Raw genomic sequence first — 14,103 nt, 5'->3', positions numbered from 1 at the left:
TAGGATCAGAGAACGATTTGTTTTAAAGCACATAATTAGAATTTGAATCCATCCAAATCTGCCCAAAAGTCTGCAAATGTCCATCAGGACACTTAACATCCTGTTAATACAACAATCATTAACAATAAAGTCATTCACACTGACTGCCAATAAGTTGTCAGCAGAATCGTGACTGGTTAGTAAAGTACAGCAGAAAACTGAACTGATAAAACTACAAGCTGAGTGAATTCTATCTAAAAATAATAATAAAGTTGTCTTGCTTATGGCATGAATAATACTGGTGACCATACATTATACACAATCAGCTGTGCAACTACCACGATTAACTAATTGCTGCAAAAGACAGCATTGCAGCTCTGGCTAGTGTTAACTACAAAAAAATTGTATGTTACAGGAAGCTGACGGTTAATGCTACTGCAGCCACAAACATAAAACAAAGCAAAGAAGCAATAATGGTTCATCATCAGCATATGTATGTCTGGTATCAGAAAATATCCATAGACAAAATACTTAAGCTGCCTCATGTATGAACACATGATTAGCTTTTAAATTGTTAATTATAAAAGCTGCTGAATTAATTCTCTCAGGGTGCGGTGAGCAGAAGAAAGATATAAAACAGAAGGAGAGAAATTAGGTGTTAGTGAACTAATCCAGTGAAAATCTACAAAGGCAGCATGCAGAGAAAGTAAGATGTGAAGATCTGATAAAGAGGCGGAAAAAGCAAGAGCGAGCAATGTTTGAGAAACTGAGCATCAACAAAATGAAGGAACCACAACATCTCACTAAAATTAAGAAACACCAGTAAAACTCATTACACCAGTCAATACATTCACTCAATTAATCCGGTTGAAAGCAACAAACATCTCCAGCAAGACAGTCCAGTCGGAAGTGATGGTGTAGTGGTAAGATCGCCTGTGGTGGCCTCCCTCCAGGGTTAGACCACCTTATGCTAACCCTGGCCGTGTACCTTGTATCTCACTTTCAAGTCGCTTTGGATAAAAGCATCCAAATGACTAAATTTTCCCTCCGTAAACTGTGACTACTGAGAACAAACCACCAACTCTACCCGTACAAACAGATAACAGTGACGTGTTTGGATTATTTTTAACAAAGTATTTCTAAACAGAAATGGTGCTCTTAAGACTTTCCACTGTGATTTCTTTTAAGCTTCAAGCACAACAACCGTGCACCGGGCCACGTTATGTTTTTCCATATGTGCATGATTCTCAAACCATCCTGCAGACGGTGAGATATCACACAGGACATGTGAAAACTTGTGATTGTGATCAAAGCTGGTAACCAACAATGAAATCCACAGTCATGATGCAGTGACTAAAAACTGATCAGGTATTTATTTACTCATTTTTTATATATATATATATATATATATATATATATATATATATATATATATATATAATATATATATATATATATCTATATATATATATATATAATATATATATATATATATGCTGATTATATAGAAAGTCATAACTGTATCACAAAAAAGCCCAAAGTTTGACTAAAATGTACCATTGCTACTATTCATCACTTATTTTTCGTTTCCTGGCAGCAATAAGAATCTAAAGACAAATATAGAAAATGTGCATGTTCATTTTTGTGCATGAGCATGTGCATACAGCAGGATAGGATATTTGTACTCACGCGGACACTCAATCAACTGTTGGATTCTAGTCGAGTCTCCTCCACTGTTAACATGACAGTTGTCTGATAGAAACACAGAGAACTGACGTTACTACTGTATGACACCTATCAGAGCGGAGTTGGGTATTACTCTGGGTATTTTACTTGTTCTCCTTAATAATGTTAATATTTAGAGATTGAAACAGAATATGTTATTGGCAAACATTTACTTACATGTTGATTTTGCATATTATTATTATTATCATTAGATTTATTCCTGGTAAGAAATTACAAAAAATATGAGTGTACTCAATATTACATGGATAAGCTAAATATTTGTTTGTTACCAATTATTTTCTCTCTCTGATTCTGGCAGTAGCTGAGTAGGAGTCAAAACTATAGGTAATGTATTACAGTTCATTTAAATTTGAATCTGGTTCCAGATTAGAATTAGTTTCCAATACCCAACTCTGTATTAGAAAGGATGAGATTAAAATAGCCACAGACGGACAAAGATAAATTCACAACAGAGAAAGGACAGTAGATATGAGTAGGCCAAAAGCATGACAACTAACAAGTTGCAGAGAAAGCAATAACTACACGGACAGATAGATGCTTGATAAACAAACAGACAAAAGCAGCAATCGAAGCCAAACATGTCAGGTACAGGTAAAAAAAGTGTAACACAGTGGTTCTGGACAAATACCAAACAGCCCCTACAACAGACAGGATGTCGACAGGTGGGCAGAGTCTTTCAATAACTGTTCACTTTAACATATTACCAACAGTTGAAACACCATTGCACCACTACTTCATGAAATAAATACCCTCATCCACCTAAATCACAAAGACCTTAACTACAACAACACTGAGGAAACCTGCTCCACACAAGACATGACCAAAATAAAGAATGAAATGAAATTAAAATGTGTTTCCCAGAAAAAATTTAAAATGCTTGGTACTGAAGTACACCACCTTACAGTCACTGAATGAGTTTTTTAACATCAAAGTGAAATTAAATTAGTATATTACATATATTTGTCAGGTGGAATTTAATTTTTCTATGACGCCCATTAAAGCCACAAACCTTTAAGTATGTTTTTTCGTAAGGACTGTCATAAAAATATCAGTAAATGTATATTGTATGAAAAACCAAATCTCTAAAATCTCACTTTATGGGTTTGTTTTTTTGTATACATCTAGTTTATGTAATCTGTAACCGTGTCATTCATAAATTCATTTTAAAAATGTTAATGGTAATAATTAACTACCATCGTTATCTTTATTTTCACCAACTGCACCATCATCTGTGTCTGTATCCTCCTCATCCTCGTCTCCCTCGCTGTCAGGTCTCTGCTGGCTCTGTTTGTCCTCAACAGGCTCCTCTACCGGTCCAGGGAAGACAATGTCGACATCTGTCATGACCAGATCAGATATATATATACGATTCTGACGGGATTTTACCAGCCACACACATGTTCAGAATAGAGTAAGTGTCCAAATGATGGCAGGTTCCTTCACAAGGTGGCTACAGTGGTGAAGTGTGCAGTGAGACAGTCACCTCCAGCATTCAGTGTTGTCAAATAATCACCAGAAATCAGTGAACAAAAACTCTTTTTCCCCAGAAGAAGAATACAAATCAGCTGACAGGTTAGCAGCACCATGGAAACAACCCAGATTATCCAACAAGCCCCATTCAGACTTGACAGAGTGCCACCACACGCTAAGACAACCTGTGTCTGAAACAAATGCACCCAGTGGTTACAATAAACCATCCTGTCATTCAGAAGTTGTGTCTTTATTTTATTCTGAAATGTGGGTATCAGCCTAAAAAACACAGTATTGATGCCTCTAGTTATTTTTTATGTGTATTTTATTTAACTGTACTTTCATTGGCCCAAAATAAATTATAATTGTACGCCCACATCTACATAATGACATATTTTTTTATATTTCCTAATTTGAAAACCTGTATTTTGCTAGACTAATTTATTAAATTGTTAATACCAGGTGTGCACCTGCTGTAACAACTGCCTGTGTCACTGATTTGAAGTTGGAAAGGTTAAAGAACCTGACTGAAATGTACTTAGGGTCTATGAGGGCCTCTTAGATTCTGCGGTCAAAAAATATTTTGATTGAGTCGACATCACTCGTAGCCTAAAACTACCTCTCACACACCTGAAGGCTGGTAATCAGGCTAACAACAAGACCACACTAGAACAAGAAGAGCCAGACTTCCACTGTGAAAGACAGAGACACAGATGACCACAGACAACAAACAGAGCAGTGAGCAACAGGAAGTTATGTGGACATCATGCAGGAAGTCGTCATGCATCATTAGTGCAGGATGAAAGAGTGAACTTGGCGACCACAAAAAGACAAACAGCGGCGAAGAGGACGAGTGTCCCAGAGAAGACCAGAGACATATGGACTCACCCAGGCTGTTGTTCTCTTTAATGCTTTTCTCTTGTAGCTGTTCTAACCGCACTGTAAACAACAACAGCAGAGACAAGTGTTGACAGACAGGAAGTCCCAGGCACGGCACCTGATTGGTCAGAAAATGCACCCTAAGCTGGCCACGGGGCGCTATGGTGACTCTTGTGATTACTAAATAAAGTGATTGGCTTACGCGGTGCAGTATGTGGTCTGTGTGTGTGTGTGTCTTTGAGCGTATGCATGCATATACCCTGCAGGGCAGCGAGCCTCTCATTGGTGAAGTCGTTGTCGGCCTGCAGAGCTTCGATGCGAGCCTGGAGAACCTGCTCCTTCTCCTCCATCTCCTCAATCCGCAGCTCCAACTCCCTCTTCTCGGTAGCTCCCCGCTGGGTCAGTTCCTCCTGCCGACCCTCTGCCGCCTAGGAGAGCACAGGAGAGAAAAAAGAGTCAGCGAAGACAGAAATACTAAATGGAGACTAAATACTCTCAGATAGTTTAGATTTTTTTTTTTATCTGTGTTCTGGTAGGACAAACAATAAATGTACAAGAAAACCCAGGAACTGATTACACTGCAGCTACAGTGATTTAGGAAAGTAATTTTTCAGACCAATTTACTTTCGCACTCTTTTTGTTGTCTGTGCTGTTTTGACGTCTTGTTGAATGTTATTTATGCAAACAGCGGTCATCTTCTAATGTCAGACTAAACCAGACAACTCTAACTTGAGTCTAATTGGAATAACATCCAGGCTCTCTGTGCACGTACCTTGATTTTGTCTGTGAGCTCTTTGATCTCATTGACGGCAGCATTGTATTTGTTAGCAAGTTCCCTCAGCTCCTCCTGGCTCCTCTCAGACATCTCCTTCAAGTGGGTGCACTCATCCTCTGTGTTACTGAGCGAGCGCTGGTGGACAGCATAAACATTAAGGTTTGTTCCATGCCTCAAAATACGAAGTGATCATTAGTGACTCTGTGATGTTGTGTACTACATGTACACACATCTTACCTCCACTTCAGATAGCTTCCGGACCACCTCGATCTTCTCCTGCAGGACTCTCCTCAAAGACTCCTTTGCTGTTGTCTCGTAATTGTGTTTGTCCTCCTGAAGAGCCAGCAGCTCCTTTCGAATCCCTTCCTCTGTCTGGGACTAATAGAGTTGGAGAGAGAAAGACACACAATATAACTTACTGCAAAAGTATTTTAAATTATGAAAAACGTTGTCAGAGATGTGCATGTGTGTGTGTGTTACCTTAGAGTAGGCCTGTAGCTGACTGCCCATCACTTCCAGTCTGGAGAGCAGACGGTCCTCATCAATCAGAGCCTGAAGGAGACACACAATTAGAATATGGCAATGGTGGACACATTCATTAACCTCGTATTAGGTTAAAAGAAATGATAGAGAAAACGCAAAATGTAGAAAATACATTAAGTTGAGTTATGTTCAGTGGTGGAATTTCACTTATCCAAGGCATATTTGTTTCTCTACAGAAAACAAAAAATAAATAAATAAAACAATTTGTAGAAGACTTGACAGTGCAGGGCACCTTTAAGACATTTTAATGTAGGCTAGAGTAACTATGAGAAACTGGCATGTAAGGTGCACATGAGGGGGTTTCCAGATAGAACACAGTACTATCAAGCACAATATGCTGCAGAGGTAAATAACACTGTGTGATATGCAGTATTATGCAAGACTCTTATCTTAGATACACCATGTTACAAAACAGGAAAAACCGAGCTGACATTGTAAGACAAACAAGTGAGCAACTATACACAGCATTTGTTTCCTGCAAAATGTGTGAAGCTTTTCAAAGGACAAAGAGCAGCATGTACACGACTGTACTGCCGTTACATCACTAAACAAACTGTATCATCGCATTTGTCCCTACTCATGTTACAGTGCAGGACTGAAGTGTCTTTACCTGCCAGCTGCTCTCTGAGGCCTCCTGAGTGGTAGCTAACAGACGCTGCAGAGTGGCTAACTTCTGCTCTAGCATCTGTTCTCTGTGTAAGGCCTCCTGGAGAATGACACACAGCGAAGAGAAAGGGTTAGAGGGGTGTGTAATAAATGTCTCTAATAAGATTATAAAACTAATCAATAATGGCTTTAACATTATATTAAAGTTCTAACTGATGATTAATTAGTGCACTAGCCAACCTAAATTTGTTCTATGAGTTGCATGTCAATGAGCACTTTCTGCCAACTTGTAAATCTATGTATAGATCTATGCATATAAATGTGATAACTAGTGATCTCTGCTTCTGTATGTCAAGGCAGCTTGAGTGTTACTAACATTTCCCATGAACATCATTTTACATAATTCTGCCTGTAAGAATTATTACAGAGCTAAGATTACTAGCTCTGTAATCTTAGAGCTGAATAACTTAGTTGATGTTTGCATTCACATGCAGCTCCCCCGGGTAAAGTCTGGAGATGTTCAGGGTAATGTTTTTTAATTAAATTAAATGTTTCATTAAATGTGGATGACACGTGATTTGTGACACTCAGGGCTTCTTTGATTTTGATAGTCTTATAACTTTGCTTTGTGTACATTTGGAAACATACCAGTAGATGTCAGTATTACCTGTAGATACTGGGAGAGCTGGAACAGTTCCTGAGAATACATACTGGGAGTGTTGGCTGCAACCTACAAACACACACACACACACACACGAGCCATGGTGATATATTTACAGTTGTCTGGACCTTCTGTTTAATTCAAAGCCAGACAAACACGTGAAAACAGAGGTAAAAACACACACATAGCACATGGTTAAAAAAAATAAAAAATAAAAAGAACAAGAAAAATGTCAGAGGCATTAAAAACAGACTGGTGAGACATGCACAACTAGGAACATTTTAATGATTTCTTATGTCGTAGCAGACTGAACATACAGTATTTAGATTTGTTCAGAGCAGTTACTCAGACAGCTCCCACATGTTGTTGATGTAATGTAAACTGACACAAAGGCCAATTATGGGGTGATCATCTGTTTACATATCCAAAACAACTGCCCCAGCACCATTAGTCAGCGGCTTTCTTAGGTCTGGATAAATTACTAATACAGGGATAAAACAATGTGTCCTAAGAAACTGTTAACATAATTATGACTGTTAATTAGGCTTTTGGTGTTTTGGGGAAAAAAGTGACTTTACTTCAATTCCTGTTTTTGTTTAACCTGCAATTAATTCATTTTTAATGTTGTTTCATGCATACTTATGCAGGTTGTTCAGAGGTTTTAAAGACAAGATTAATTAAGTCTAACATAATCATCAGCTAATTTAATAATGAAAGTAACTGCAGTCCTTTGATCCAGTTCCATTTGTTGAGATTAAAGAAAAAGTAAAGTAAAAATATTGTTGCTCAACAAACTTCCGAGATATTGGCAGGTGTAACAAACATATACCTACACTTCCAGTCTTTATGCTACACTAGGCTAGTCCTGAAACTAGCTCTGTTTATGAGTTATCCATATATCCATCTTAACATATATACATGGTTCCTAAATGTTGACCTATTCCATTACAGTTGCAACACATTTCTTATCAGGGAAAAGTGTTGCAACTGTACGGGCTGATGGCGGTCAGGGCATGAGTATCCTGAACAACCATTTGGTGTAAGCAATTTGTGACATGATGGCCTGTGTTGTTTATATTCTCCACAGTCTTTCTCTGCACACAGTACATCTCCACATTAAGTCAACGTGACAGACTGTGCGTGCGTGTGTGTGTTCCTGAGGGTGTGTAAGTGCCCTGAGAGACCAAGGAGGTACAAGGATCTAGCTTTAGGATAGTTAATTATGAGAAGTGGTTCAAATCTAATCACACACACACACACACACACACACACACGCACACCACACACGCACACACCACATGCACACACCACACGCACACGCCACACAGCTCCAGCCTACATTCCTCAGACAGGTTACACTGAGGCCCTGTTGTTCTCATTGATGGAGGCAGACACAGAGCAGGGTGAGGCAGCAAAGAAAGCTAACGTGGTACAGCACAGTACAGGCTTAACTACCCTAGCACTGTACTAATTAAAAAAATACAACATCCATGTGTCACAGCATAGTAAGGTTTTGCATTGCAGGGTTCATTTGAAGTTGCAAAGTATGGTATTGTGTGCTGTGTATTGGTGTAGCGCTGCAGAGGAAGATATGGCAAGATGTGAATTATGATACGTCCTTGATTATTTATGTTTAGCCATGTGTGACCCAATGAAGTCTTCCTTGAGTGAACACAGCAGTACAAACCAGCACCTACATGCTTATTGATTCATCTCACTGAATGGTAACAAGTTTAATTTTGACAACAATACACTTTTCTAACATGACTTTGAAGCCAGATAGAAATATATTAGTAGATTATGTCCACATAAATACATAATCTAAAACAAACACAACAAAATATCTTAGTAAAGAACCATTACATGTATGTAATGAATTAAGACCAAAACATCTGCCTAGACAGATTATCAATCTAGCATTATATGTTTTTGTGAAGCTTTCAAGTGATTCACATTGTTTATCAGTCGAGTAGTAGAAAATATCTAATATATATTATACAATAAATTCAGTTTAGTTGTTGACTGAAGCTTGTAGTGTAGTTACACAGTGAGAACAACTAACAACAGCGCATCAGTCCTTTTAAACTCAAAAAATTGCCACAAACACGAGAGCTACTTTTATTCACTTAGTAGTTGCTGGGGTGAATTTCATTTGTTAAAAATGTTTTTTTTAAACAAATTATTAATATAATTTTATGTACATAATAATTCAGACCCTAGAAACACTCAAAAGACCCAAAACACCTTCATCACTCAAGGAAAGAAACCAGTTTAAGTATCAACAATGCACCTACAGGCACAAAGCTCTCAGAGTGAACAGTGGGGGGAAAAAACGCCATGCCCCTTCATCCACATGAAAGATTTCTGTAGTGCAGTAGCTCAAACTGGCAGCAATCCCTGCATTCCTCGATCAGCTGACTACTCCACTCTGTGTCAGCATGTGTGCGGACTACTCTACCTACATGTGTGAAAACGAAAACACACCACATACTTCCATCATAGAGGTGCAATCACACATGGAAATCTGAGGCAGAGACAAACAACTTGCACACAGGACGGGCCAGCAACACAAGAGCACACACATTTGTGTTCTTACCTTGTCTACAGGTAGTGGTAACGGAGGCTGGATGACACTGAAAGAGGAAGAGAGAGAAGAAAACATTAGTCACCATAGAAACAGCAAGGAGTAAAGGCGCATGGAGTAACCACGGCGACAGATTAAATTCTTAAATGAAGGTCTTACTCTTCAAAAGATACTCTTTATATATTATAAACTAAAACCTCATCTCTGCAAAACGACTACATAATTTTCTTTGAACTTATTGACACGAACAAACTACTACTACAAACTACTGAACAGTTGAGAAATCGTTGAGTCTCACGCAGCTGTTTTTTACTTTAGTGTTGCTTTGTTGATTGTTTTTGCCATTTTGTCTACGCCCTGTATAATTTAAAAACAGATGCAGTGGAGCAAACATACAGAGAAACTGAGTGCACATGCTTCAGAGTCAGGGGTGAGTTCAGCAGATAAACAGTGCATTAGTTTTTAAGGATATAAAATTGAGGGTGTTTTGGTTGTTGGTTGTGTGAAAGTGACTGAACATTAAACAGTCACATAAATCACTGAGCCGAACTCCTTGAAGTACATTTAAAGTTACAGTGCACTCATACAGAGCAGCACAAAGGTTTACATCACTAACATACAAGGAACCAGTGGTAGTGACCTGAACTCATCCAAAGAGGAAGATAAGTAAAAAGATTTTCCATGGGTATCTGTACTTTCATCACCATGTACAACTCAGGTACCTGCTTGACTGTATGCAAGAGACGTAAATTACAGAAAGAAGAATAAAAGTCTTCATGTATAATGCTATTTTAGTGACTGTGTGCGGAGTCAACAAACCTAAAAGTGCAGGTTAATTCATTTCTTAAGTTTTATTAATTATGGCTTGGCTTGGAAGATGTTTGCTTGCAGATGTGTATTTACAACAAACTACTATTCCAGCTTTAAAAAGTGATATTATAAAAACAAGTACATATTTACTTTGTGATTGATTCTAGGTTTAAAGATATGTAGAGTCACAAAGAGAGAATTCCACAAGGTAGCTCACTTCCCCGACCACCGCTGGTGTATCAGTAGCCAGGTGTGTGCATGATATAACTAATATGACTCAGGTTTTCTGAATCATCACCAGATCTGAGTCACACTGTGGGGAAAACTGTCAAATGAAACCCCGCAGTAATATGACCTCTGCTACTTGGCAGAGGTATTTATCTAAAGTACTGCAGCTCACCAAAACACAAGGTCACTCAGGTTTGTTTTAGAGAGTAAAGATAAAGGCAGAAACAGTTCAGGAATGAAGGTAAACTTGACTCTGGGGACAATATAACGTGATTCTGTTAATGTTCAACCACCAATCAGCAGGAGAGGTGGAGACTGTAACAACTCCTACAACAACTATGAGGAAATTAGATAACAAGTGTTTCTCACTCATTGTGGAAGTATTTTTCACTTATAGTTTATAAGTGTGCATCAGGCTTCAAACACTACACATATTAGGAAGCTACAACTTAAACTTCCCGTAAAATGTCATCATACTTCAAATGAATTTTCAAATCTGCAGGCTTCAACCTCAAACACTAACAATCGTCATATAAAAATATGAATAACCAATATAACCTCTGCAATCAGATATTTCCCTTCTACTGTAAAGTACTTGGATACTAAGTCTGTTGTACTTAAAGCTCATTATTAAGACATTTCTTAAGTGTTCACTATTTCATCAGATTGAATCAATTACTAGTTAGAGTCAGAGTAGCAGACAGTAGCCAAAAACTAAAGGTAGACTTTGCTGACAAATACATTTACAAAACAAATCCTCTTTATAATCTCAAAAGGTTTCTTCTTGAAGAGCAGAACAACAGAGTGTCATTTATCTGCTAAATCCTGTCAGTTATTTATATAAAAACGCACAGACTCATACAAAATAAATTGATGGGTTGGAAAACTTTCATTAGTAATTGCCGTTTTGTAGTCAAGGCCAAAGCGTAGTGACTTGGATAAAAGGCAGCTGAAAGGATGAGCTAATATTTTTAAGGGATGTTTGTACATTTCTTTGCAGAGATCAAGGTCTGTGCTGCTGCTGTTCTCATTCAATAGGACAACTTCAACAGAACATTATCCATCACAGGGAACAACACAAGCATTTCTGTTTGATCCTGATTTCACTGTGCTGAAGTGAAAGATTTTCCTATCAGAACAGAATTACACTGAGGTCTAACAGAGGAAGAATTACAAGCACATGTATCCTCCAGGAGTTACTGTAATTCCCCTAAAATTCACTTCACACTGTCTCTACACCAATACAAGACTCTCAATATATTATCTTTCAGTCTACATTTCATATAATAATAAATATTAAACATACATACATATTAAAAAGAAAATCATCATTACATGATGACGTATACATAGTAAACTGACTATAAGACCTATAATGGTACAGTGGGCATGGTTCCATTTCCATTAGACTTTGGGAATTGGCATTTTCTTCTTTATAAAAGCTAATTTGAAATAATTTAAACTAGATACCAGCAATTAGCAGCACTGACTGCTGGCTATCCTGAGAAGGACACTGTCCTTAATGAATCCATCCAACTGTGTGGTTCTACAAGTTTGCTTCTTCCAGATTCATTCAGTCACAGCGGTCTGTCATGCTTTAATTTTCATCACCACGGCAATCACTGTGCATAACGCTGTTTTATTTATCACTAATGCCAGTGGTAGTTCTGTCACTCCAACTGGATTATCACAGCAGGAGCCCTCCTCCCCCAAGTCATCATCATTACATATTATTTTAGCTAGCTCATAAATCAACTTTCCATTTTCCACTGCAGGATTTAACAACCTGTAAACAGTGGGCTTCAATCATAAAGAACTTATTGTTCAGTTTTTACTTTTTCACTAAATTTTAAAAAAGCTGAGATACAGCACTGTGGATATATTCCATAATAATCTAACTAAACTCATTTCATCTAGTGAAATGCCCTTATAATATTTAAATAGACTGTCTTAAAACCGTTGCTTTAGGATTGATTGCTGATGCTGTTACCTGCACACAGCACAAATAACAATCCCAACATCTGTCTAAACAAAACAAGACATTGGCTTTATGCTGGACCGTTGAGACCTCCACTCTACTTTCATTTTAGGACAAACAGTTGCAGCTGCCAGTTTAATCTATACTCTTATGTTAAAAGTTTTGCTACATTATAGTATTTAGCTGTAAATCTCTAAACAATCAGCAGCATGCCCCAGTTTGATCAGGGCCATTTGAATGTGAAAATCCTGATTCACTTTACCTGTCCGGTCTTCGTCCTGTGAGCGTGAGGCAGTGATTTGTCACAGGGCAAAGTTCACAGGTCGGTCTTTATCTCAGCTTGACACGGCTACTCCTGTCAGAAAATGAACCTTTCCCATGTTCTCCTACTTTCAGACTAAGCAGATGATTCTCCGCGTTTCCACAGCACGAGTGAAGTCATCCCATAACACAAACTTTCTTTCTACTCTCCACTCCTCCCCTCTGCTGAGCAAAATAGCTGATTTTCTTTTTTTAACTTGTGCAAGTTACAGTCGCTCCACTCCTTCTGGCACTCACTGTGAACGAACAATCTGAGCTATGCTGTAGCTATGCTTCTCTGTTACCTTTAAGGACTGTGGGAAACTGAAAGTCCTCTACATAACTAACCTGGCCTTGCATCAATTTACAAGCCATCATTTAAAATCTCAACTGACCTGAGAGGGAGCAATGGAAACATCTCTGTAAACCACCTGACAATAAAAATGCCTCAGTGTTTTGAGGAAATATGGCAAGGGAAAACACACTGATGAGGGAAATAAAGGAGACCTATTGTCTTAACAAAACAGCAACTGGAGATAAACAATGGTGGGTAAACCCGCAACACATCAGAGGCGTGACTTCATAATTTCAGAGACAGTTTTACTATCTAGGTCTAATTTAGAGCTTTAGTTTACAGCTTGAACCAATTTGTCACTTGGATCATGTGTGTTGTTTTTCATGTGTGTCAGCACATGAATAATAATGTAAAGGACTTTATAGAGAGCAAAAGCTGCTGGTGCCCATTATTGTACGCTTCTTAGGACACACCCAGTCAGCGATGTCACAGCAGGTGTTTTGCATTAGTGGAGAACAAAATACAGGAGGTCTGCACTGTATTTCTTTTTAAAGAAATCTGTCCCCTCCTATTTAAAATAAAATTAACTGAAGTGGAGGAAGAGCGCAGCTATCTGATAATTTTCACTTCAGAACGTTTTAGGTGCACAGTTCAGATTTCAGGTTTAGATGTAAAAAAGGATTACATGAACAAACGATTTCAGAATTACCGTTTTAAAGGACACATATACTGTCTGGTGTCTGGTATTTGGCAGACTTACAGGTGGTTAATTCAAAGACCTTATGCAATTCAATGAGTCTAATTATTTACTAATGAAGTAAAGTTTAGACCTTTCACATATTGGCCTTTTTAGTGTTGTCTGCCTGTTTACAATACAGCACAGTTTAATACACCTGTCTCAAAAAGTTAAAGATGCTCAGGAATAACAATATTAAGTGCAAGATAAAAAACTACCATGCATTTACCATTTTTGAAAAAATTGTTGGAGCCAGAGATTAATCTGACCCCAAGTAGGGGGGTTCTGACTGGCTGATGCCTCCACCATCATAAAAACCTGTCATGTTGCTAAATTTTTGATATGTAGTTCTGATCACTGCTGTACTGTAATCTGTGACAACTGGTGCAGGAACAGATGTCTTCAAGTTAAACTAAAACAGTATCTAAATTATTAAAAAACAGACTACTGAGCATCTGCAATCAAAGAAATGAGCATCAGATTACTAAAAAGCCCATTTAAAAAACCTTTTGC

At 38.0% G+C, this 14,103-nt stretch overlaps 1 protein-coding gene across 7 annotated transcripts in view; it reads right to left on the bottom strand.

Annotated features, from left to right (window-relative positions):
• The window catches only part of slmapa (sarcolemma associated protein a), a 46,006-nt gene that overhangs the window by 13,459 nt on the left and 18,444 nt on the right, over positions 1–14,103 (bottom strand). For 3 of the 7 annotated variants that reach the window (XM_026348418.1, XM_026348417.1, XM_026348423.1), the window contains 10 exons: positions 9,256–9,292; positions 6,666–6,728; positions 6,003–6,098; positions 5,330–5,401; positions 5,087–5,227; positions 4,847–4,984; positions 4,334–4,502; positions 4,084–4,134; positions 2,919–3,062; positions 1,669–1,731 (listed from right to left, as the gene is read on the bottom strand). In XM_026348418.1, coding sequence (XP_026204203.1) covers positions 1,669–1,731; positions 2,919–3,062; positions 4,084–4,134; positions 4,334–4,502; positions 4,847–4,984; positions 5,087–5,227; positions 5,330–5,401; positions 6,003–6,098; positions 6,666–6,728; positions 9,256–9,292 — 974 coding nt within the window. The remainder of the gene's footprint in view (positions 1–1,668; positions 1,732–2,918; positions 3,063–4,083; positions 4,135–4,333; positions 4,503–4,846; positions 4,985–5,086; positions 5,228–5,329; positions 5,402–6,002; positions 6,099–6,665; positions 6,729–9,255; positions 9,293–14,103) is intronic. The other 4 variants (XM_026348422.1, XM_026348421.1, XM_026348419.1 and 1 more) reach the window with 3 other exon arrangements.

Source organism: Anabas testudineus, chromosome 5 (assembly GCF_900324465.2).
Source record: "Anabas testudineus chromosome 5, fAnaTes1.2, whole genome shotgun sequence".
Taxonomy (NCBI): Eukaryota; Metazoa; Chordata; class Actinopteri; order Anabantiformes; family Anabantidae; genus Anabas; species Anabas testudineus.
This window is presented reverse-complemented; position numbering and strand designations above follow the sequence as displayed.